Source organism: Manis pentadactyla, chromosome 5, assembly GCF_030020395.1.
Source record: "Manis pentadactyla isolate mManPen7 chromosome 5, mManPen7.hap1, whole genome shotgun sequence".
Lineage (NCBI taxonomy): Eukaryota > Metazoa > Chordata > Mammalia > Pholidota > Manidae > Manis > Manis pentadactyla.
Window position 1 is genome coordinate 94,887,518 of NC_080023.1, and position 21,589 is coordinate 94,909,106.

The following is a 21,589-nucleotide window of genomic DNA, read 5'->3' on the forward strand; positions in this document are numbered from 1 at the left end:
ATCGTGGAAGGTTGTATTTTTCTAGGAAGTTGTCCATTTCTCCTAGGTTTCCAGCTTGTTAGCATATAGGTTTTCATAGTATTCTCTAATAATTCTTTGTATTTCTGTGGGATCCGTCGTGATTTTTCCTTTCCCGTTTCTGATATTGTTGATTTGTGTTGACTCTCTTTTCTTCTTAATAAGTCTGGCTAGAGGCTTATCTATTTTGTTTATTTTCTCGAAGAACCAGCTCTTGGTTTCATTGATTTTTGCTATTGTTTTATTCTTCTCAATTTTATTTATTTCTTCTCTGATCTTTATTATATCCCTCCTTCTGCTGACCTTAGGCCTCATTTGTTCTTCTTTTTCCAATTTCGATAATTGTGACATGAGATCATTCATTTGGGATTGTTCTTTCTTTTTTAAATACGCTTGGATTGCTATATACTTTCCTCTTTAGACTGCTTTTGCTGCATCCCACAGAAGTTGGGGCTTAGTGTTGTTGTCATTTGTTTCCATATATTGCTGGATCTCCATTTTGATTTGGTCATTGATCCATTGATTATTTAGTGCGTGTTGTTAAGCTTCCATGTGTTTGTGAGCCTCTTTGCTTTATTTGTACAGTTTATTTCTAGTTTTATGCCTTTGTGGTCTGAAAAGCTGGTTGGTAGGATTTCAATCTTTTGGAATTTTCTGAGGCTCTTTTTGTGGCCTAGTATGTGGTCTATTCTGGAGAATGTTCCATGTGCACTTGAGAAAAATGTATATCCTCTTGCTTTTGGATGTAGAGTTCTATAGATGTCTATTAGGTCCATCTGCTCTACTGTGTTGTTCAGTGCTTCCGTGTCCTTATTTTCTGCCCAGTGGATCTATCCTTTGGGGTGAGTTGTGTGTTGCAGTCTCCTAGAATGAATGCATTGCAGTCTATTTCCCCCTTTAGTTCTGTTAGTATTTGTTTCACATATGCTGGTGCTCCTGTGTTGGGTGCATATATATTTAGAATGGTTATATCCTCTTGTTGGACTGAGCCCTTTATCATTATGTAGTGTCCTTCTTTATCTCTTGTTACTTTCTTTGTTTTGAAGTCTATTTTGTCTGATATTAGTACTGCAACCCCTGCTTTCTTCTCACTGTTGTTTGCTTGAAATATGTTTTTCCATCCCTTGACTTTTAGTCTGTACATGTCTTTGGGTTTGAGATGAGTTTCTTGTAAGCAGCATATAGATGGATCTTGCTTTTTTATCCATTCTATTACTCTATGTCTTTTGATTGGTGCATTCAGCCCATTAACATTTAGGGTGACTATTGAAAGATATGTACTTATTGCCATCGTAGGCTTTAAATTCGTGGTTACCAAAGGTTCAAGGTTAGCCTCTTTAGTATCTTACTGCCTAACTTTGCTCGCTTATTGAGCTGTTATATACACTGTCTGGAGATTCTTTTCTTCTCTCCCTTCTTATTCCTCCTCCTCGATTCTTCATATGTTGGGTGTTTTGGGCTGTGCTCTTTCTAGGAGTGCTCCCATCTAGAGCAGTCCCTGTAAGATGTTCTGTAGAGGTGGTTTGTGGGAAGCAAATTCCCTCAGCTTTTGTTTGTCTGGGAATTGTTTAATCCCACCGTCATATTTGAATGATAGTCGTGCTGGATACAGTATCCTTGGTTCAAGGCCCTTCTGTTTCATTGTATTAAATATATCATTTCATTCTCTTCTGGCCTGTAGGGTTTCTGTCGAGAAATCTGATGTTAGCCTGATGGGTTTTCCTTTATAGGTGACCTTTTTCTCTCTAGCTGCCTTTAAAACTCTTTCTTTGTCCTTGATCTTTGCCATTTTAATTATTATGTGTCTTGGTGTTGTCCTCCTTGGATCCTTTTTGTTGGGGGTTTTGTGTATTTCCGTGGTCTGATTATTTCCTCCCACAGTTTGGGGAAGTTTTCAGCAATTATTTCTTCTAAGATACTTTCCATCTCTTTTCCTCTCTCTTCTTCTTCTCAAACCCCTATAATACGGATATTGTTCCTTTTGGATTGGTCACACAGTTCTCTTAACATTGTTTCATTCCTGGAGATCCTTTTATCTCTCTCTATGTCAGCTTCTATGCATTCCTGTTCTCTGGTTTCAATTCCATCAATGGCCTCTTGCATCCTATCCATTCTGCTTATAAACCCTTCCAGAGTTTGTTTCATTTCTGCAATCTCCTTTCTGGCATCTGTGATCTCCCTCCGGACTTCATCCCATTTCTCTTGCATATTTCTCTGCGTCTCTGTCAGCATGTTTATGATTCTTAGTTTGAATTCTTTTTCAGGAAGACTGGTTAGGTCTGTCTCCTTCTCTGTTGTTGTCTCTGTGATCTTTGTCTGCCTGTAGCTTTGTCTTTTCATTGTGATAGGAATAGTTTGCAGAGCTGGGACGAGTGACGGCTGGAAGTCCTTCCCTTCTTGTTGGTTTGTGGCCCTCCTCTCCTGGGAGAACAGCGACCTCTAGTGGCTTGTGCTGGGCAGCTGCGCGCAGACAGGGTTTCTGCTTCCTTCCGGGCTGCTATGGAGTTTATCTCCGCTGTTGCTGTGGGTGTGGCCTGGTTCCGGCCTCTGCTCCAAAGTGGTGGAGTCGCGTTGGAGGGGGAGCGGCCTGGAGGCTATTTATCTCCGTAAGGGGTCTCCCTGCAGCCCAGGGGTTAGGGTGCCCAGAGATCCCCGGATTCCCTACCTCCGGATTAAGTGTCCCACCCTGCCCCTTTAGGACTTCCAAAAAGCACCCGCCAAAACAAAACAGCAAAAAAAAAAAGAAAAAAAATGGTCGCGTGCTTTTCTGGTGTCCTCCGGCGCCAGGCCACCGGTGCCCACTCACTGTTCTTGCTGCCCTGTTTCCCTAGTATTGGGGGCCCTATCCCTTTAAGATTTCCAAAAAGCACTCGCCAAAACAAAACAGCAAAAAGAAAAAAAAATGGTCTCACGCTTATCTTATGTCCTCCGGTACCCGGCCTCCGGTGCCCACTCACTGTTCTTGCTGCCCTGTTTCCCTAGCATCCAGGGCCCCCTGGGCACGTACTGTGTCTGCACTCTGGCCCGGATGGCTGGGGCTGGGTGTTCGGCAGTCCTGTGCTCCGTCTCCCTCCCGCTCTGCCTATTCTTCTCCCGCAGGGAGCTGGGGGGATGGGCGCTCGGCTCCCGCCGGGCCGGGGCTTGTATCTTACCCCCTTCGTGAGGCGCTGGGTTCTCTCAGGTGCGGATGTGGTCTGGATATTGTCCTGTGTCCTCTGGTCTTTATTCTAGGAAGGGTTGTCTTTGTTATATTTTCATAGATATATGTGGTTTGGGGAGATTTCCGCTGCTCTACTCATGCCACCATCTTGGCTCCCTCCTTCATGATCATTTTAAAAAATTTAAATTAGTAAGGAGTAAATAAATTCAGAAACAAAAACAAGATGAACTGGAGTAAAAAGAAACTAGAAGCACAAAGTTCTTGGATTAAGGAATTAGCAGAGAACTTTGAAAGAATTAGATCAACATTTCAAAATAGTTTTCATTAAGAATTAGCAACTGAACTATTCAGGGTTAGCACTTTTGATTTAGAACTTAATAACTAATTTAATTTAGAACTAACACTTTTAAGTTAGAACTTTTGGATTTAGTTCTAACTGTGCTTGCTTCTTAACTCTGCTTTGTGGTCTCCTTATTATGACATGAAGCACCCCTAAATTCTAATCTAAAATAATTGTAAAAGTCTTTTAATCCAGTCATAAGAAATATAATTTATGCCAGTTAGAATACCTGAAAAATGAGAGCAGAAATGAAACAAACAGTTTGATTTTAGAAAAACCTCTCTCTTTTGTTCTGAGAACTATCAGGTACTCAACATGGTTCCAATGCTCTAAAAGAAAAAGCATGGAAAAGTCTAGTCTTCCACAGTCAGTGGTAATTTAAAATCTGTATCTGACTGCTCCCTACTGACAAAAATCTGAATAGGTCCTGACTTTCATATTTTGCATTGTGTAAATTACAAATATAACATAAGTAAAGATTAACTCAATGTTATTTCCTTATCTAACACTCCATTTAGAACATTAGTATTGTTTTGTAGGTCCATGAATAAGTGAATATATTCATGTCATGCCCTACCTTTTAGAATAGTACCTGTCATGTCTATTATGTCATTAAAAATAGTAAACAAAATATTCTGTTTTTGTATATAGCTACATTCTAGCCACAAAAGTGAGGATTTATTTGACTAGGAAAAATACATTACACGAACTGGCAAGTAAGGACTGATTTTTCCTGTAAATCACTGAGCCATTGGGTTTGGAGCTAGCCCTAGAAGCATAGATCTAAATAACCAGAGGCTCAAGGATTGGAAAGAAGTCCATTGTGGAACAGATGAACACTCATTCACCAGCAAGTGCATGCTAAGTGATAGACAATGTGCTGTATTTTACAGTTGATATGATATTCTAAATTAAGAGATTATCAATTTACATTCACTGATTTAAAATGTATTGCACTTTGTCCTCTAGATAAACTATGTAAAACCACTTGTAATATAAACTGTAATGTACAGTATATCAAATTATTCTAGTAATTTTCAAATCATTTGCTAGAATTTTATAAATTGCAGTTGAAATCTTTTTTTATATAGGTGTCCTTAGTTGAATGACACCCCCTCAGCCATAACTTGATATAGAAAACTATATTAAACTGCTTCAACAAAGTCCTCACTATTTTGAGAGTAATTAGGTGACTTATAGTCTCAAAACATAGTAAAGTTCTCTTTATATTAATAATGCTAATTGTTAAAATATTGGCCTACATTAGATTTTTTTCTATTTTATTACTATCTAGGATTTTTACATAGCTACTCTCTCTATTATCTCTTACTGGAATATCATAATTAGGTTGAACCTAATTCTAAAATCTAGAAGAAAAGGAGCATAGCATTGCAAGGATTACTACTCGTTCAGTGTCTAGGCTTCTTGAGTTCAAATCCCAACTCTAAAACTTAAGTTTTGAATATCTACTTTATGTTTTAGTACTGCCATTTATAAAATGAGTGTTCATTATAATTCTATTATCCAAATGCCTTAATACGTGTTTACAGTGATGCCTGGCACAGAGCAAGCACTATGTAGTTAGGCTCTCATTTTTATAATAAAAAAAATGTTGTGTGCCTGTAATGAAGGGTGTTAAGATGTGCTTTAACAGAGTCATACCATTAAATATAACTGATAACCAATAGGGTAACTAAAAGGGAATCCTCTGGCTCCAAACCACCCATATAGTCTGACCTTCGTCCATGGCCTCAAGTCTGTCATAGTTCCGTGCTGGAATAACATGCAGGACCTGGCTAGAATCAAAAGTGGCCTCCAATACTGGCTATTAATTGATTTCTCCATGGCTTTCTCAAAGTCCTAAGGAGGTTATAATTTCCTCAAGTGGCCATTCAAAAGTGAATCCAAAGGAGTGTCAGCCTGCAGCATGTGGCCACAGCACTGGGAGGGAGCCAGATTGGTACCGGGCATATTCCCCCCAGGATACAAGTGCTGCTACCAATGAAAATGCCCATTATAGCCTGGAGAACATTGTTGAGAGCTAGCACACGGTAGCCACAGCAACATGACTTGCAGGCCTGCAGGCTGGGAGGCACCTGCACATACTCTCAGTGGTGTCCATATGGACTCCCCAACACTACCAGAATCAGGTAATAGGCTTGGGCAAGGAATAGGCCGGTTCTTTTGGGGTTCTCTGAACAACCAATGGCAGTGTCTTGGATGTAGGACCGAGTAGATGGGCAGGGCCCAACCAATCTAGACACCAATCACAGGGCTGGAATAAAGTCCTGGAAGCCTCTTTATATGACACGCATTAACCTTTTAGTTGGATTTTAGAGAGATGGGAGAGAGGACCCTAAGGGACACCCAAAGGGCTTGGGGAAGCAGCTATTTACAAACCAGTATGAAAGTATTCCAGTATCTTCACAACAAGAAATGCCGTAGTTACATAACTTTCTAGGTAGCAGTTACAGCAGATACCTTTATATTGCTCTTCCTGTTGCACAATATTTTAGCTGGGGTATTTACTGGTTTCTTTTCCCTCAGCACTTCAAATGTTATTCCACAGTCTTCCAGTTTTTATTGTTGCTGTTGAGTAGTCTGTTAAGTAAATATAACATGTTCACTCTCACTTTTTAAGATTTTTATGACTTGGATGGATGTTTTTCAGTTTTGATATCATGTGTCTAGATATGAATTTCCTTTACTTATTTCTTTAATTTCAGGAATTGTATTTTCTGAATCTGAGGATTTGTATCCCATCAAATATTGATGCTACTTCAGATATTATTTCTTTGAATATTTCCAAACCCTATTCTTTCTTGCTTCTTCTTCTGGAACTCCCTTTATACCTGTCCATCTATATTCCAGCCTATTAACCTCTCTCATATTTTATCTTTATGTACTACATTCTGGCAACTTTCTCAGAATTTATTTGTTCATAAGTTCTTTTTTAACTTAAAAAAATCTCTATCACAGTAACACATGGAAACAAAGCATCAAAGAGGCAACCTTTTTTTTTTTTTACTGATTCCTTTAGTTATGACTTTCATATCACTAAATAACATTTTTATTGACAGTTACTGATTTTTTTTGTATTTAGGTATATATCTGTTATCTACTGCTGTAACCACCCCAAAACTTAGTGGCTTAACAATGTATTATTTCTTGCTATTTTGTGAAGTGATAGGTTGGTTCTTCTGCTTCGTATGTATCATCTAAGATGGTAGACAACTAGAAGCCTAAATGACCTCACTTACATGACAGGCAATTTGTCCTGGCTGCCTGCTGGGAGCTCAGTTGGAGCTTGAGCCAGTGCACTTCAGCTCTCCTCCACATAGTCTCTCTAGCATGGCAGTTGCATTCTCAGAGCCAGTTATTAAGGTACATATGCAACTTAGGATTGTTATGTCTTCTTGATAAATTCACCTTCTCATAATAAAACATCTCTGAAGAAGTTCAGAATCAGTCTCCCCAGAACATGCATGATGATTATTTTGAGCTAAAGGCAATCAAGATTGAGCTTACTCAGGAAGTCCACCTCTCCCTTAACTGCCTAAAAGAAATACGAAATTCCCCATCTGTGGGGAAATTCTGCAATTATAATGGAAATACATATTGGAAAGGGGGCATGTGCCAAGAAGAGAGCTATTACAAGAGCACTTTTTATGTAAGAAACTTAATGTGCATTAACAGGGCAAACTCTGCCTTCCAAACACTTCTTCTCCTGTGAATGGCCTTCCTTCCCTTTGTAGCACCAGATCCCTACCCCTTTCCTTAGCTCAGGATGTTATGCCTGGCTGCCTTTTGAATCTCATACTTTTGGGGATTTCTCCTATGTACATAATTAAGTTATTTTTCTCTAATGTCTTAATTCATTTTAATCATTAGACCAGCCACAGATGCTAGAAGGAAAACATTTCCTTCCTGACTCCTCTTGATTGCTGGTGATGCTCCTTTGTACTAATAATTTGTCTGATGCTAATACATCAGCTCTATGATTATGATTAATTTGTATGGTTATCCTTTTTACCCTTACTTTTAATCTATATTCTCATATTAAAAGTGCATCTCTTATGAACAACATATAGTGGGTTTTTTTTTAATCCAGTCTGGGGAAAAAAATCTAGGTTTTCATTGGTGCACTTAGTCCATTTACATTTTAAGGTAATTATTTATGTAGTTGGTTTAAGTCTTACCGTCTTGTAATTTTTCATTTATCCTATCAGGTCTTCCTTCTTTTCCTTGTTTACTGTGCTCTTGAACTGAGGTGTCTGTTTATTTTCTTGCTTTTAATATCCCCTTTTACCTCTTCCAATGACTTTATAGCCATAATTACTTTGAGGTATGTGTGTGTTTCCTTTATTATTTCTTCTAGTGATTGCTTTAGGGCAGTAATTCTCAGCAGGGGGAAACGTTCATTCCCATGGGACATTTGGCAATGTCTGAAGAAACTTTTGGTTGTCACCATGGGGGAGTTGAGTGTGACTGGCAGATAGTGGATAAAGGGTTAGGATGCTATAAAACATTCTACAGTGCACAAGACAGGCCCCCGTAATGAAGTTACCTGGCCTAAAATGATAATGCTGCAATTAAGAAACCCTGTTTTAGGGCTTACAGTATGCATTCTTAATTTACCCTAGACTACCTTGGAATTATGTGGACCATTTCTTTACCAGTAGAAGAATCTTTTAACTATGTATTTCCATTTAGCCTTTTTCTTCCTTTATACTACTATCATATTTTTCACTTCTACTTGCTATGACTCCCACACTACATTGTTTGGGTTTTTTACTTTTTTCTTTATAAGGTCAATTGTCCTTTCAAAAACTTTTTTTAAAAAGATGTTCGTATCTACCCACGTTTCTATTACTCTTCATATTTTCTTATAAATCTAAAGGTCCATTTGGTATCATTTTCATGAAGCCTGATAGCTTCTTTTAGCATTTTTGTAGTAAAAATCTGTTACTGAATTCTGTGTGTTTATTGGGAAATATCCTTATTTTGCCTTCATTTTTGAAAGATATTTTCCCTAGAGAATTCTAGGTTCATAGTGTTTTTATTTTTCTTTCAGCTATGTATTTGTTCTGATGAGAAGTCAGATACAGTTCTTACTGTTGTTCTCCTGTTATTTCTTTTGCCCCAGTTGCATTTTTTTGTTTTAGATTTTTCTCTTTCTTAAGTTTTCACCAATTTGACTATGCTATAACTAGATGTGGATTCTTTGTATTTATCCTGCTTAGGATTTGTTGAGTTTTTTGGATCCATGGATTAATGTATTTTGTTAAATGTTAGTAATTGTTTTCCATTATTTATTCTTCAAATGCTTTTTTTCTACCCAGTCCTCTCTTTCCTCCTCTTTTGGAACTTAAGCACAAATTTGTTGGACCATTTGATATTATCTCATAGGTAGCTGACACACTTTTCCCACAATCCTTTCTCTCTGTGGGCTAATTTCTTTTGAACTGTTCTCAATTTCACTAATATTTTCTTTGGCACTATCAGATACACAGTTTTCTTGTGTGTGCTTTCACACATTTATAATACTCATATTAAAGTTTCTGTCTATCAAGTCTAAATGTTGGGTTATCTCTAGGTCTCCTTTTTTAATTGTCTTTTTCTTGATCATGGGTCCAATTTTTCCTCTTATTTTCATGTCCTCTCAAAAAAATTAATTTACATTGTATGTAAAACAATGAAGACTAAAAAATTTTTGTTTCTTTTTTATAAGTCCCAGAGTACAAGCCCTTTCCTCAGTTAGGGTGAGGGTGATTACTCAGATTCTTCCAAGTCATGTAGACAAGAGTCAAGCTATAGTTTTGTTTTTGTTTTAACTTACCTGTAATTAGCCTAACTCCCAACACATAAGATTTATGTCTTTAATTTTTTTCAGGATTTCAGTTGGGAAGAAGTTGAGTTACTTTCAGATAATTTTGGCTAATCTTTAGAGCCAATTCTGCTAGGGCCCAGAATCCAAGCACCGTGAGGAGACAGAAGAATGTGTAGTTTCTCTCCCAGCTTTTCTCCACTGCTTTCTTGGCATTATTTGGATGTGAGTGGCATGTGGAAAGAGAACTATCATGGTGAGTAATTTTCAAATCTGGAGATTATTCTGGTTATCTATTGCTCCATCACACACTCCCTCAAATTTCAGTTTAAACATTTGAAATGAAGACATTTGAATTGAAATATAACAGTAATTTTGAAATAAAAACATTGTATTATGCTTATATGAATCGGGCTGGAAGTAACCCAATGGCAAGGAGCAAGAATTATCTAGAGGTGGCAGCAATGACATGACTGCTGGTCAGGGCTGACTTTTGTCTGGGAACTCAGCTTAGGATAACCCAGACCAGTAACTTCTCTTCACACTACAGCAGCCATGGGCTCCTTACACTGCACTGAGTTGGAAAGTCAATTTCCTAAGAAGGCAAGACTAGAACTGTATCACTTTTATGACTTAACTTCAGAATCCACATATCATCATTTCCACCACTATTGCAGACTTGAGCAGATTCAAGGGAGGGATCATGGATACTACCACTTGATGGGAGGAATCTCAATACCACATTGTAGAAAGAGAATGTAGGATGGGAGATATTGCTGAGGCCATTTTAAAGAATCTGCTACATTCTTCTTCCAGATTCCAGTGCACTGCACATACCTACACTGCTATCTAAAGTGTGGTTGGTTTCTCTTGATCTCCATCATAGGCAGGTCAATTTTCCATCTGCCCAATTTTAGACCAGGCGTCTACTCTCATGTAGTAAGCTGCCAAGGCTTTCTGTTCATGTATGAATGTCTCATTTTTCTCTGAAAATTAGTTTATCCAGGCTTTCTTTTGTTTATGCTCCTTGCTGACCTCATATAAAAATATTATTTTAATTTTGCTGAGGTTTTTCTTGTTACCAGGTCTTTCATGTTCTTCTACATCTTAACTGGAAGCAGAAGTTTTTCCATTTATGTTTAATTTCATTGTCTTTTTTCATTTCTATTGGTCATTTTAACTATTATATTTCCTTGCTTTCTCTTTTATGACATTAACTTTCAAACATGTTTATGTCTATCTGACAGCTTTATTATGTTTATTCTACAAAATTCAAGGTTCTTTGTTTCTGTTTTCATCTCTATTCTTTCAGGTGTCTGATGTGTCATGGTAATTTGTAGTATGTGATTGCAGGGCCTTTTTCAGTGTGGTCTTATATATCTATGGGAATTCTGTGCAACCTAGATAGAAGTATGACCCCCCACAGAGTGGTTTTTTTTGCTTTGCAAGAAATCTCAAGGGTATTACTACCTCAAAACCACTTTTTATGTTAGTGTTTTGGACTGTGGCTCCAAGACAAGGTTGTTGTAAATTCCAATTTATCTTTAACTAGAAAAAAAAAGCCTTTCTTTCTAATCCAGATTGCATCAATATTAACAAACTCCTTTTCATCTTCCACCCTTTTTAGCCCTGCATTTGATGCTGTAACTCAATTCAGCAGGCTGGCTTTATGATGGCATCTTCCAATACGGTGCTAGAGAAACACCACAAGGCTGGAAGAAGCAACTTAATTCCTTTTCTGCTTTTTTCTCCATATGGTGGCAAGTAGATCAGCAGGAAGGAGTCCTGGCAGTGTGTTTACCAGTGGCCACAGCCCATTGGTGAGTGCCTCCTGGCATGTGCTGCCTTGTCCACCGAGGTGGGTCCATGGGCAGACATCTTCTATCTAGCTTCTCTGTTACCACAGTGGAAGCATGGTTTCCATGGTATCCACAGTTCTCAGAGGTCTGTATATGTAACTTGTAGGGTCTTCTTCTAAATGTCTAAATTACTTTTCTGTTCATTTCTCCTTAGTCCCAAGGGTTATAGCTGCTCCCAGCAGTAGCTACATCTGTTAGACCTTAGTTTCCTGCCAACATTTACTACAATTTACTTATTTAATGATACCTTATGATAAACTTTCTGTTCAAATTACTAATTCAGTTTCTGATGATGCATGAGATATTTGTAACAAACTCTACCTAGCGGAAGCACTCTATATAATTGTTCTTATTTATCCCTCTCTTTATGAAATGTAAATGTTGAGTGAAGCAAAGGAAGTAAATCACTTAGTGTGCATTATATAGAGTGATCCTGACCAACTAATAAAGTTCATCACACACCCAAGTCCGAAGAAATGGGGTACTGGTGACTGAGGCCGAAATATCAAGTGATTTACCCTTCTATTTTCCTTTTCATCTCTAAGCATATCTTTGCATGCCTTTGTTCTTGAAAAATCACTTAAATAGTCTATTTAGCTTAGGTATGCAAATGTAAAGTAACAGACCATTGCAAAAATAAAGGCATTTGAGAACAATTATTTGTAAGGACTAAACCACTCTGTACGATAATGTGAAGGTTGTTTGCATTGCAGAGCTGGTTCACTTTGATTTTTTTGAAAAAATGTTATATTATGTATGAAGTAAAGCTGTGCTATGCCCAAAGTGTTACTTCTTATGGAAATACACTCCTGTTCAAGCCACTAAGGAGCTGAAACTGAGTGTACCTAAATTTTTAGTTCAAAATGGAGGTAAATATGTACAAAATAACTAGGCAATACTGGACCAAGTTAAACCTGGACTGGAATATTGGTCTTTCACATATGATTATTTAAGACTGAATAAATAAGACTTTTGGACCTATAATGAAGGATTATTGTGTCATGATGAAATTATTCTATTTGGGTTCCCAGGACACTCCTAGTTGGTAGGGGATAAGGTCTTCCAATAACTCAGTGGATATTCTAATTTTCAGTCATCCTAGAAAGGCTGATCATGGGACAAACAAGAACTCTCTTCTATGTAGGCCATACTTTCTTAGAACTGGCTATCAAGCGGTGATGTGGAGTATGCTTGAGTGTATGTCTATGAGACAGAATTTTGAAAAAGCTAACATTTTTTCACAGAATGTCAGGGATATAGCTGCAAAGGAAAAAATAATGTTTGATGAAAATTTTCTTCAATCTGTGAATAATAGTAACAACAGCTAATATTTATATCTATGATATTATAATTACAGTACATATAGGAATTATAGCAGTTATATTACAGTAAGCACCTGAATGTATACTAAGCATTTGCTTTTATATTATGGTTAAGTACTTGACTAAATGCTTAATCACTTATCCTGACAACAAACCCATAAGGTATATTTTATTATTATTTTATTATTGCCATATTATAGCAGTCATTATCTAGTATCCTGTGTTAATTTTGGTACTGTAAACTACACCCCAATGAATTAAAAGGATGAATGTGTGTCCAAGTTTGGACCAGAATGGTAATGGAGAACACAGAATTCTTCCCCTTGCAAGGACCCCCGAACCAACAGAACAACACATTAGCAGTGACTGATCTCACAAAATCAAAAGGTAACGGGTGGCTAATAGAGAAGGAATTCTGAGCAGATTCAAATTTGGAACCACATAATCTAGAAGTCAGTTGGAGGTACAGACTGCATTCTGATTGCCTTTGGATCATCAATGAGGAAAACTTTTCCTTTGACATCAGAATAAACTACTAGAGAGAAAGGAACTTTAAAAGGGATAGGAAAGGAGAAAGGTCCTGTTACCTGGAAGGTAGACAGATGGGGTCTCTCTAGCAAGCTGACATTAAAATAGCCACCACTGTAGATAATCTGTCTCTTACTGGTAAATTAAGTAGTCTCCCTGGCCAACTGCCATATTAAATGAATTCTCTAACTGTAATGAATTAAACGCATAAATCTTACCAAAACATTCTTCACTATTGTCTTTACAAGTTTCATACCCATGTCTAAACATAGGATTGGGGAAGCAATACTATGCACAAGAGCACAAGATAGCTTCTGGGAAACTTGGGCTTTCTTCATCTTATGCCAATTCATTTTATGACCTTGGGCAAATCATGTAATTCCTCTAGGAATCCTCTTTCTCATCTATAAAATGAAGGAGTTGATTTGCCTTACAAAAATCCCTTTCAGTTACTAGGTTTCTCTCTGCTAATTCCACTTAACTAACAGATCATCACCCAACTAAGTGCTTAAAAAATTCTAATGCTGCATTACAATGAAGATAAGATTACTGAGGTCAAATTTGGTGAGAAAGCACGATAAATTCCAACAGCCTCTTATGTTAATTTGAAAATTTAATACATTTCTAGAAAAAAATTAAATACTTCAACTCAGTTTGTAATAATCAACCCACATTCAAGTCCTTATCACTTTCTGAATATCTGCATTTGTTCTCAAACTTAATTGAGTTGGCTATCAGTTAACCCATTCTGTTGACAGGCCAAATGAAAAAAAATTTTTTCTAATTACAGAAGTATTAAATGATCATTGAAGAAAAACTGAAAACACAGAAAAGGATTAAAAAAACTCCCCAAGTCTGCAATCTTGAGATAATTACTGTTAATATTTTTATATTTACCATCTTGGTCTTTATTTTCCCCTAGAAATATATGTGAGAAAAATGTGTATGTGCATAGAAAATTGTGCTTTGTTTTAAACATCCTTTGGAACACAAAATATATATATTATTTTCTATCCTGATATTTTAACACACTATTCAGCAGCATTTTCCATGTTATTGGTTTTTCCAAAAAGCATTTCTGATGGTTATATATTGTTATAAGAATATACCAGCAAACTTAACCATCCTTCAATTGTTGAGCATTTAGTTTATTTCTGACTCTTGATAAATATTTCCAAATTTTTCAAAATGAGTTTCACTATACCCAGCATTTCAGAAGAATACTATTTCACTGTGCCCATGCAAAGACTGAACATTTCACTTGTAAATTTTTGTCAACCTAATGAACAATTACTTCTCATTGTGCTTTAATTTGTATTGCTTTTATTAGTGAACTCAATTTTTAAAAATATTTTAATCATTTATATTGATTCTAAGGGTCATTCATATCCTTAACAGGGAGTAGATTTACTTTTAATAAAGATTTATAAGAATGCCTATAGGAAAACATGTTCCTCAAATTGAACCTTTTTTGATGTCAAGTAATTTTTAAGTGTATTCTTTTATTGAAGTACAGTTGATACACAGTACTATACTGGTTTCAAGCATAAAATACAGTGGTTTAACAGCTACATACACCATGAAATCCTTACCCCAACTAGTGTGGTTACTGTCAACATAGAAAGATGTTCCAGAATCATTGGCTATATTCTCCATGCCATCCCATTCCAACTTATGATATGACTGAGATTTTTGTGCCTCTTCCATCCCATTCCAACTTATGATATGACTGAGATTTTTGTGCCTCTCACCCTCCCTAACCACCCATCCTAACCCCTCCTCCATGGTGAACACCAGTCACTTCTCTGTGTCTACAGCTATTTTGCTCATTTTACTTTTTGATTCCACAAATAAGTGAAGTGATATGGTATTTGTCTTTCTCCACCTGGCCTACTTCACTTAGTATAATACCTTCCAGGTCCATCCATGTTTTTGCCAAGGGCAGGATTTTTTTTTATGGCTGAATAATATTCCATTGTATATGCACCACATCTTCTTTATCTATTCATCTATTGACAGGCACTTTGGTTGCTTGCATATCTTACTATAAATAATACAGAGCAATAAACATAGGGGTGTTATTTCTATTTTTGGTTTTTTGAGGAACCTCTATACTGCTTTCCACAGTGGGTGCTTGTATGATTGTTATTGCCCTTTAGTTTTTCCCTTAATGTTACCATTAAAGGAAGGGGTAAAGGGTACCTGTGGTGATTTCTGAATATTATTTTTGTACAACTGCATATGACACCATAATTATCTCAAAATAAAAAGCATAATGTAAAAAATTCAAACAGGATATTGATACTGATACAGCCAAGATAAAGGTTTTCACCAAATGGATCCATGCCCCTGACCATACTCTCTTCTCCATTTCTAGAATTTTGTTATTTCTATAATGTTATATAAACACAGTTATACAATATGTAAGCTTTTGAGACTGGCTATTTCATTCAGTATAACTTCCTGCAGATTTAATAGTATGGGTTTTTTGTTGTTGCTGAGTAGTACTCCCTGGTAGGGATATACTAGTTTCTTTAAATATTTATAACTGAATTTTAAAGCCTATTTCATAAGTACATTTGCTTGATTTCAGGGGTCGAAAGGGGTAAAGAAAAGTCTTTATTGATTAAGTCATTTAGTCATTCCACCAGCATGCACTGACTACAGCCTATTGGGCCAAACATATCCCTATGCACATGCCTACAAAAACCACTAAGACCCAACCCAAATAAGGTCAAAATTGGTTAAGTGAGCAATGCTAAGACTGAAACTCTGGTTGGTCTAGATTTCAGAAAGCAGGAAAATTAGTAGCTCAAAGAGCATGTTTTCACTAGTAATTTCTAAAACGTAACAATTTTCCTAATCTGGTTAGTTAGTAAATAGGCCATCCCGTACACTGAACGAGGCGCTTACTAAACCACACCTCATACCCGATTTTAAGGCCAACTATAGACAATAATAGAGTTTTAAAGGAGCACTTGAGGAGGATGCCTCGGACCAAGTGGCATAGGAGCGGCTTTTACCATCTACCACAGTTCTGGGCAGCACGCTTGGATTGGCCAGGCTGGCGTCCCCGAAAAACCTCAGCTAACTTACTTCCAGCTGCTCCATACGAAATTATTTGAAACTTTGACTTAAAATAAAAGTGAGGCCAGTAGGGCAACATTATTGTTTCCCTACAGTGTAGGCAATATGGACATTGAGGTGCCAAGCTGGAGACCAGAAGAGAAAAAATACTTGGTGCATTCAAAAACACTTCCACCAGTCCCCTGACTCTATTTGTCTTACGGTGCAATATATTTAAAATCTAAGCATACACCGCCAGAGAAGTGCCCGTTCTCATACCCGATGACTCCTGGCTCGGGGCTCTGGGTAAGCCGCTCACAGGGCTTTGGTACAAAGTTCGAAGCTGAGCCTTGACCGTACGATACCGAAGACACTCAGGATCCGGAAGCGGGAGACTGCAAGGAGAAAAGGAGACTTCCTAGTGATACCACGGCCCAAAAAATCTACCAAACACGCCAGCAACCGAACCGGCTGATGCCCCGGAAGCCGACAGCGAACCAGCGGAAGTGACGTCCAACCAGTCGCCGGAGGAGGCGGGCCGCAGAGGAAACGTGCCCTATTGGGGCTCCGGAGAGGCAGGGCCTAGGCGCGCGACGCCCGGACTGGCCTCCTTCAGCGGCAGGAGGCGGACACTTGAGCTGGGCCGGGGGGCTGAAGTGAGCCAGAGGCCATGCGGACTGTGCGGGGTTCCAAAGCCCGTAGCCCGGCCGTCCTCCCGCCAGCGGCGGCGACTCGGCGGCCGCAAGAGTAACTTGCCTTTGTTCCGAGCGCCCGTCCCTCCCGTCGTCCCAGCCCCTCACGCCGCGCGCTCCGGCCGGCCCGCACTAGGTCTCCGAACCCCCATTCGGCTCGTGCCGCGCGGATGCGGCTGCGGGCCTGGGATTGGGCTTTGAGCGGGAGGAGGAGGAGCGGCGGCGCCTTGGCGGCATGCGATGGGGAACTGCTGCTGGACGCAGTGCTTTGGGATCCTCCGCAAGGAAGCGGGGCGGCTGCAACGTGTAGGAGGCGGCGGAGGGTAAGCCCGCCGCCGGAGGGGCCGGGCGCCCACTGGCTCCTCCTATCCAGGAACCCTTTTCCCTGTACCCCAATGGCTTGGAGGCCGGGAGCCCCGCTGCTCTCATTTTACGGGCGTCAAGCGGGTGGTCGTAGGGAAGCCCTAGTCGGGGGGGTGGGGCCTCCAAGGAAAGAGCTGGAGAGGGAGGCGGCGTGTCGCTCTGGTTGCCTCCTGCGAGACTCCCGCCGGGCGCGCTGTCGAGCGGGGAGAGTCCTGGGAGGCAGCATGTCTGGGAAGCATAAGGCACCCTCCCTGGAATGGACATTGGAACAGGCTCCACAGCAACCCGGACACGCCCTACGTTGAGCTTGGGTTTAATGCCAAAGGCAGTAGCTCTGTTTTGATCCTCTCTGACAGCTGGTGAGAATCTCGCTTCTTAAAGTTGATACCTCAGAGGGATTTTTAGAAGTCGTTTGGTTACTGGAGTGAAATAAGGTTCCAGACATTGAGTAACTCTTTGATATGTACGAAGAATTGCTGGGTTTCCATTGAACATTCGGATTCTTGGGGCTGATAACAAGAGGGGCATTGTGTAGCTTTTTTATACTAATTTTTTTTGAAATTCCGTGAGGATTGCCATACCTCTATGTACAAGGAAATCACAGTCCTTCTGAACCTCACTTCTCTTGATTAAAACTGGGTATGCATAGGTTTTTGTACTCACACCATCCATAGAATAATAGAATTCATAATTATTATATATTTTTTTCATTTCCTAGGATATTGGAAAAATTAGAAGAGATTTCTTTGAAGTTGGCTTTATTGCTGTTGTTTTATGTCTCCCAGGAATTCAAACTTATAATTGAAAATCTGAACCAAGCTACTTTATGTAAGGAATAAGACATTTTGCATTTTCTGGAACAGATTGCTAATTTTCAAGCTCCTTCTTATTTAACTGACATTTTTAGGTAAAAAGGTGTTCAGCATAAACAAACTGAAGCCAAATGATTTATAATTTGGATCTTTTGGTGATGGATATTTTATATAATTCATCCATTCATCAGGCATTGTATCAACTCTCTGATTCAAAGTAGCTAAGGTTGTATACACTAAGCGTTCCTGGAACAGAAAAGGACTTAAAGATTTTGTGCCTAGTTTAGTATTTTGGTTTCCCTGATTTAAGGACTTACTTTTACACGGCAGTATGGCAGCTGTTGTATCTTGTCTGCCGAAGTCATCTAATTTACTTAAAATTTTTGTGTGTGGATGCACCCATATAGTCAAGCTGACTAAATATTCTCACGTAAGGACTAGATTGCCCCAAATCTTTGGCTTGTTAATATTTTATTTGTAGTCTTATTGTAGGGTGTTAAATTCTAATTCTGTGAAAATAGGGTCTTACATCGAATTGGGTAAACAAAAATCATTTATATTTGATTTTGGACTACATTGTGTGGTGCCTGTGGGATTCTGTTTTATTTTGTTCTTTCATAACAAACTAGTTATGTTTTGCTTAGTGTATAGCATTACAATTGTAGATTTTACTCCTTGAACACGTGAGTTGGCAGCATAGGGAAGGGGCAGGGAGAAATCAGTGAAACAGTGTGAGTGTTAATTGCCCGTAGATAGAACATAAAAATGTAATAGTTGGAGCTATACACTTCTGATTGTGGGCATAACTCCTTGGACAGAGAAGTCCCGTTATGGCAGTGAGTCTGTGGGTTGTGACACTGTCATATAAAACCATATAATGTTAATATTGATACTGTTTTAATCTATCAGTGTAGGTTTGGACTTACTTGATCTTCTAATTATTGTTTTAAATTAATTAAAATAATGTAGGAGCTTCTAGTAAACAAAGAGAAGTGGATACAGTTTAAATTGTTATTTACAGAATAAGTGTGAGCTTTGCCTCTCATTTTAGTTAATCACTTGGTACTTACGATTTTTTTCCAGGTATGGATGTAGTTAGTTAACTAGTAGTTCATCTAAGGGCAAAAATGAGGAGTAATGACAAAAAAATTCATTCGATTTATATTTGTGACCACAGGTAGAAGAATTCTGAGCTATCTTATACTGTTTTAAACTGAACATTACAAGGGCCTTACGATGCAGGCCTAGTTTGTTAGCCTCGTAGATTTCCAAGGGGCATCTCAGATCACTCGCTTTTCACTATCCATTTTCAAAACCAGATTACCAATTTTTAAATTATAAAATATTAGAGAATTCTAGTAGTTTATATTTTAGAATATCTATCAGCTAGTCAGAATATCAGTATCGGCGTTAAGGTATGTTGGAGACCTTACTGCTAGTAAAGTTATTTGGTAATTAAACCAAAGGTAGTTAAATATATATAAGGAATAAAATTTAGACATCCTAATGAGTCATCCTTCACCAGAGGGAGTTTTGCCTATCAACACATTCTAGAGGGCTCCATCTGCTGGTCAGTTCTGTTTGCTTGGACAATACTAGGAATCTTTTGTATGACATTTAACACGTTCTTTCTTAAACTGAAGACCCAATTATGTTTTGTTGTGTTGTATTTTAATTCCCATTTTTTTCTTACCATATAATTCCACACAATGGTCCAGTTAAGATGTACTGTAGTTTTATATAAAGGTATGATCATGTTTTGTATCCTTGATATTTAACATTTGTTGGCTTTTTTGGCCTCAGGAGCAAAGTTGCTTTAATTTATCACCTGATAATTTATAATGGTTTGTTGTTTCCTGGTAAAAATGGTTTTAATAATGGCTGCCAACATTTGATTATTTGTTCAATTTTATCTCATTTATTCCTGACCACAGTCCTGTGGAAAAGGTAAATACTACTTACTTCTAGGCTAAAAACTGAAGTGTAGAAAGTTTAACTTGCTCAAGATAGCAGAGCTGGGATTGCAGCCCAGGTTCCTCTGAATTCAGAGCCTTTACCCTTAACCAGTAAAGCTATGGCTTTTTATTCTGTAGGTAAACATAGGTTGCTAAATCTCTCAGTGCGTTATCTTGTATTTTGTCACGGGAAGATGCTGTGCATGTATCTCAACAGCTTGGCTCTTTATTCTCTGTGATAAGCTGTTCTCATTTTCTTGAAACTGCATGTGACCTCTGCAACATCACTTTTATCTTCTAATTTTCTCCTATTGCTGTTCTGGCTATTTTTACTCTGCCTATTAAACATGGAATTTTCTTTTGTCTTTTTTTTCTTTTTTATATATATTTCACTTCACGTGTATCCTTATCCCTGAAGAAATTTCGTCCATTCCTATGATTTCAACCACCACTGCTTCCTAATCTCATGTCTTTTGAACAGACTCTTTTCAAAGGTTCAGCACTTTATTTTCAGTTACTTACTGAAGAGGTACACTTTGGTGTACCAAGGCTCCTGAAATCAACCTATCTAAAGTATCTACTGTCTAATATTGGTACTCCAATAAATATCTAAAATAGTGCATTTTCTTTCCCCCCAGATTTCTTCCTCCTCTGCTTCATGTATTCCCTAATTCCCTGAACAGCTCCATTCACACACAGTCTTCTCAGTTACAAATTTCATAGTCCTCCTCCTGTCTCTAATGAGCTATTCATTCTCTCCTTAGTACATACTGAACTGGTTTCCTCCCTCTGTACATTTGCCTTAAACTTTGTCTTTCAAATTGCCAGGTTACCAGCTTGTAGACTTCTCTCCCACTTGTATCTTTCTCACTTAAGTCCATCTTCCCTTCTCGTCACTGGCATTAGGCTTTTTAAAACCCAACTGGATCTTAACGACTTCCTCTGCATCCATTTCCTACAGCTAAGTTACTCAGCCTTTTTTTCCTTCTGTGACAGATGATGAGATGCATGGCATTCAAATGTGCAACATGATGTTCATTTGTATGCTCAAGGTTATATGCAGTTCATCATTTGGTATACTCTTTGTTGTCATTCAGAAAATCATGTCAGAATACAAAGTAGTGAGAATAACATTTAAAGGAAAACATTGAAAACAATTAAAATAGACATATTCTAATTTCAAAAAACTTAACTCATTCATAAACCTTAGTATTTTGACTTTTTTGATAAATGATAACCTTCCATTGAGACTAGTATCAAGTTTAAACTCCTGGCAGAATAACTTAACTTTAATTTACTTTACAAGCCTAATTATGTTTTCTAATTATATCATCCTTAGAGTATGACATTAAAATTGTAGATTTTCCTCCCTACACACATGAGCTGGAAACATAGGCAGGGGGAGATCGGTGCAAGTATTCTCTGCTATTCTTTCACTTGCCACATCCCTAATACCCTATATATGAGATAGACTGTACTCATTCCTGTTTTCCTAAAAAATAGTGTTCTCTCATCCTGTGCTTTTGTGTGTGGTATTTCTTTTCCTGTTCTTGGTGAGCTTTTACTTATCCTTAAATAGTACCTTTCCTATGGAACCTGCTTCAGCCCCTGAGACAATATTACCTCCCTAAGAAAATATTTTCTACA

The 21,589-nt window shown here is 38.1% G+C and overlaps 1 protein-coding gene and 1 long non-coding RNA gene across 5 annotated transcripts in view; one reads left to right on the forward strand and one right to left on the reverse strand.

The window, feature by feature from the left end:
• The window catches only part of LOC118930057 (uncharacterized), an 87,937-nt gene extending 71,322 nt beyond the window's left edge, over positions 1-16,615 (reverse strand). For both annotated transcript variants that reach the window (XR_008997824.1, XR_005031855.2), the window contains exons 1-3: positions 16,400-16,615; positions 14,966-15,098; positions 13,114-13,243 (exon numbers count right to left, since the gene is read on the reverse strand). This is a non-coding gene — a long non-coding RNA (uncharacterized LOC118930057). The remainder of the gene's footprint in view (positions 1-13,113; positions 13,244-14,965; positions 15,099-16,399) is intronic.
• A 129-nt stretch (positions 16,616-16,744) lies between these two features.
• Positions 16,745-21,589, forward strand: part of AP1AR (adaptor related protein complex 1 associated regulatory protein) — a 47,049-nt gene continuing 42,204 nt past the window's right edge. Inside the window, exon 1 of one of the 3 annotated variants that reach the window (XM_036920858.2) lies at positions 16,745-17,135. In XM_036920858.2, the coding sequence (XP_036776753.2) occupies positions 17,053-17,135 (83 nt within the window). In that variant the 5' untranslated portion in view covers positions 16,745-17,052. The remainder of the gene's footprint in view (positions 17,136-21,589) is intronic. The other 2 variants (XM_036920857.2, XM_036920856.2) reach the window with 2 other exon arrangements.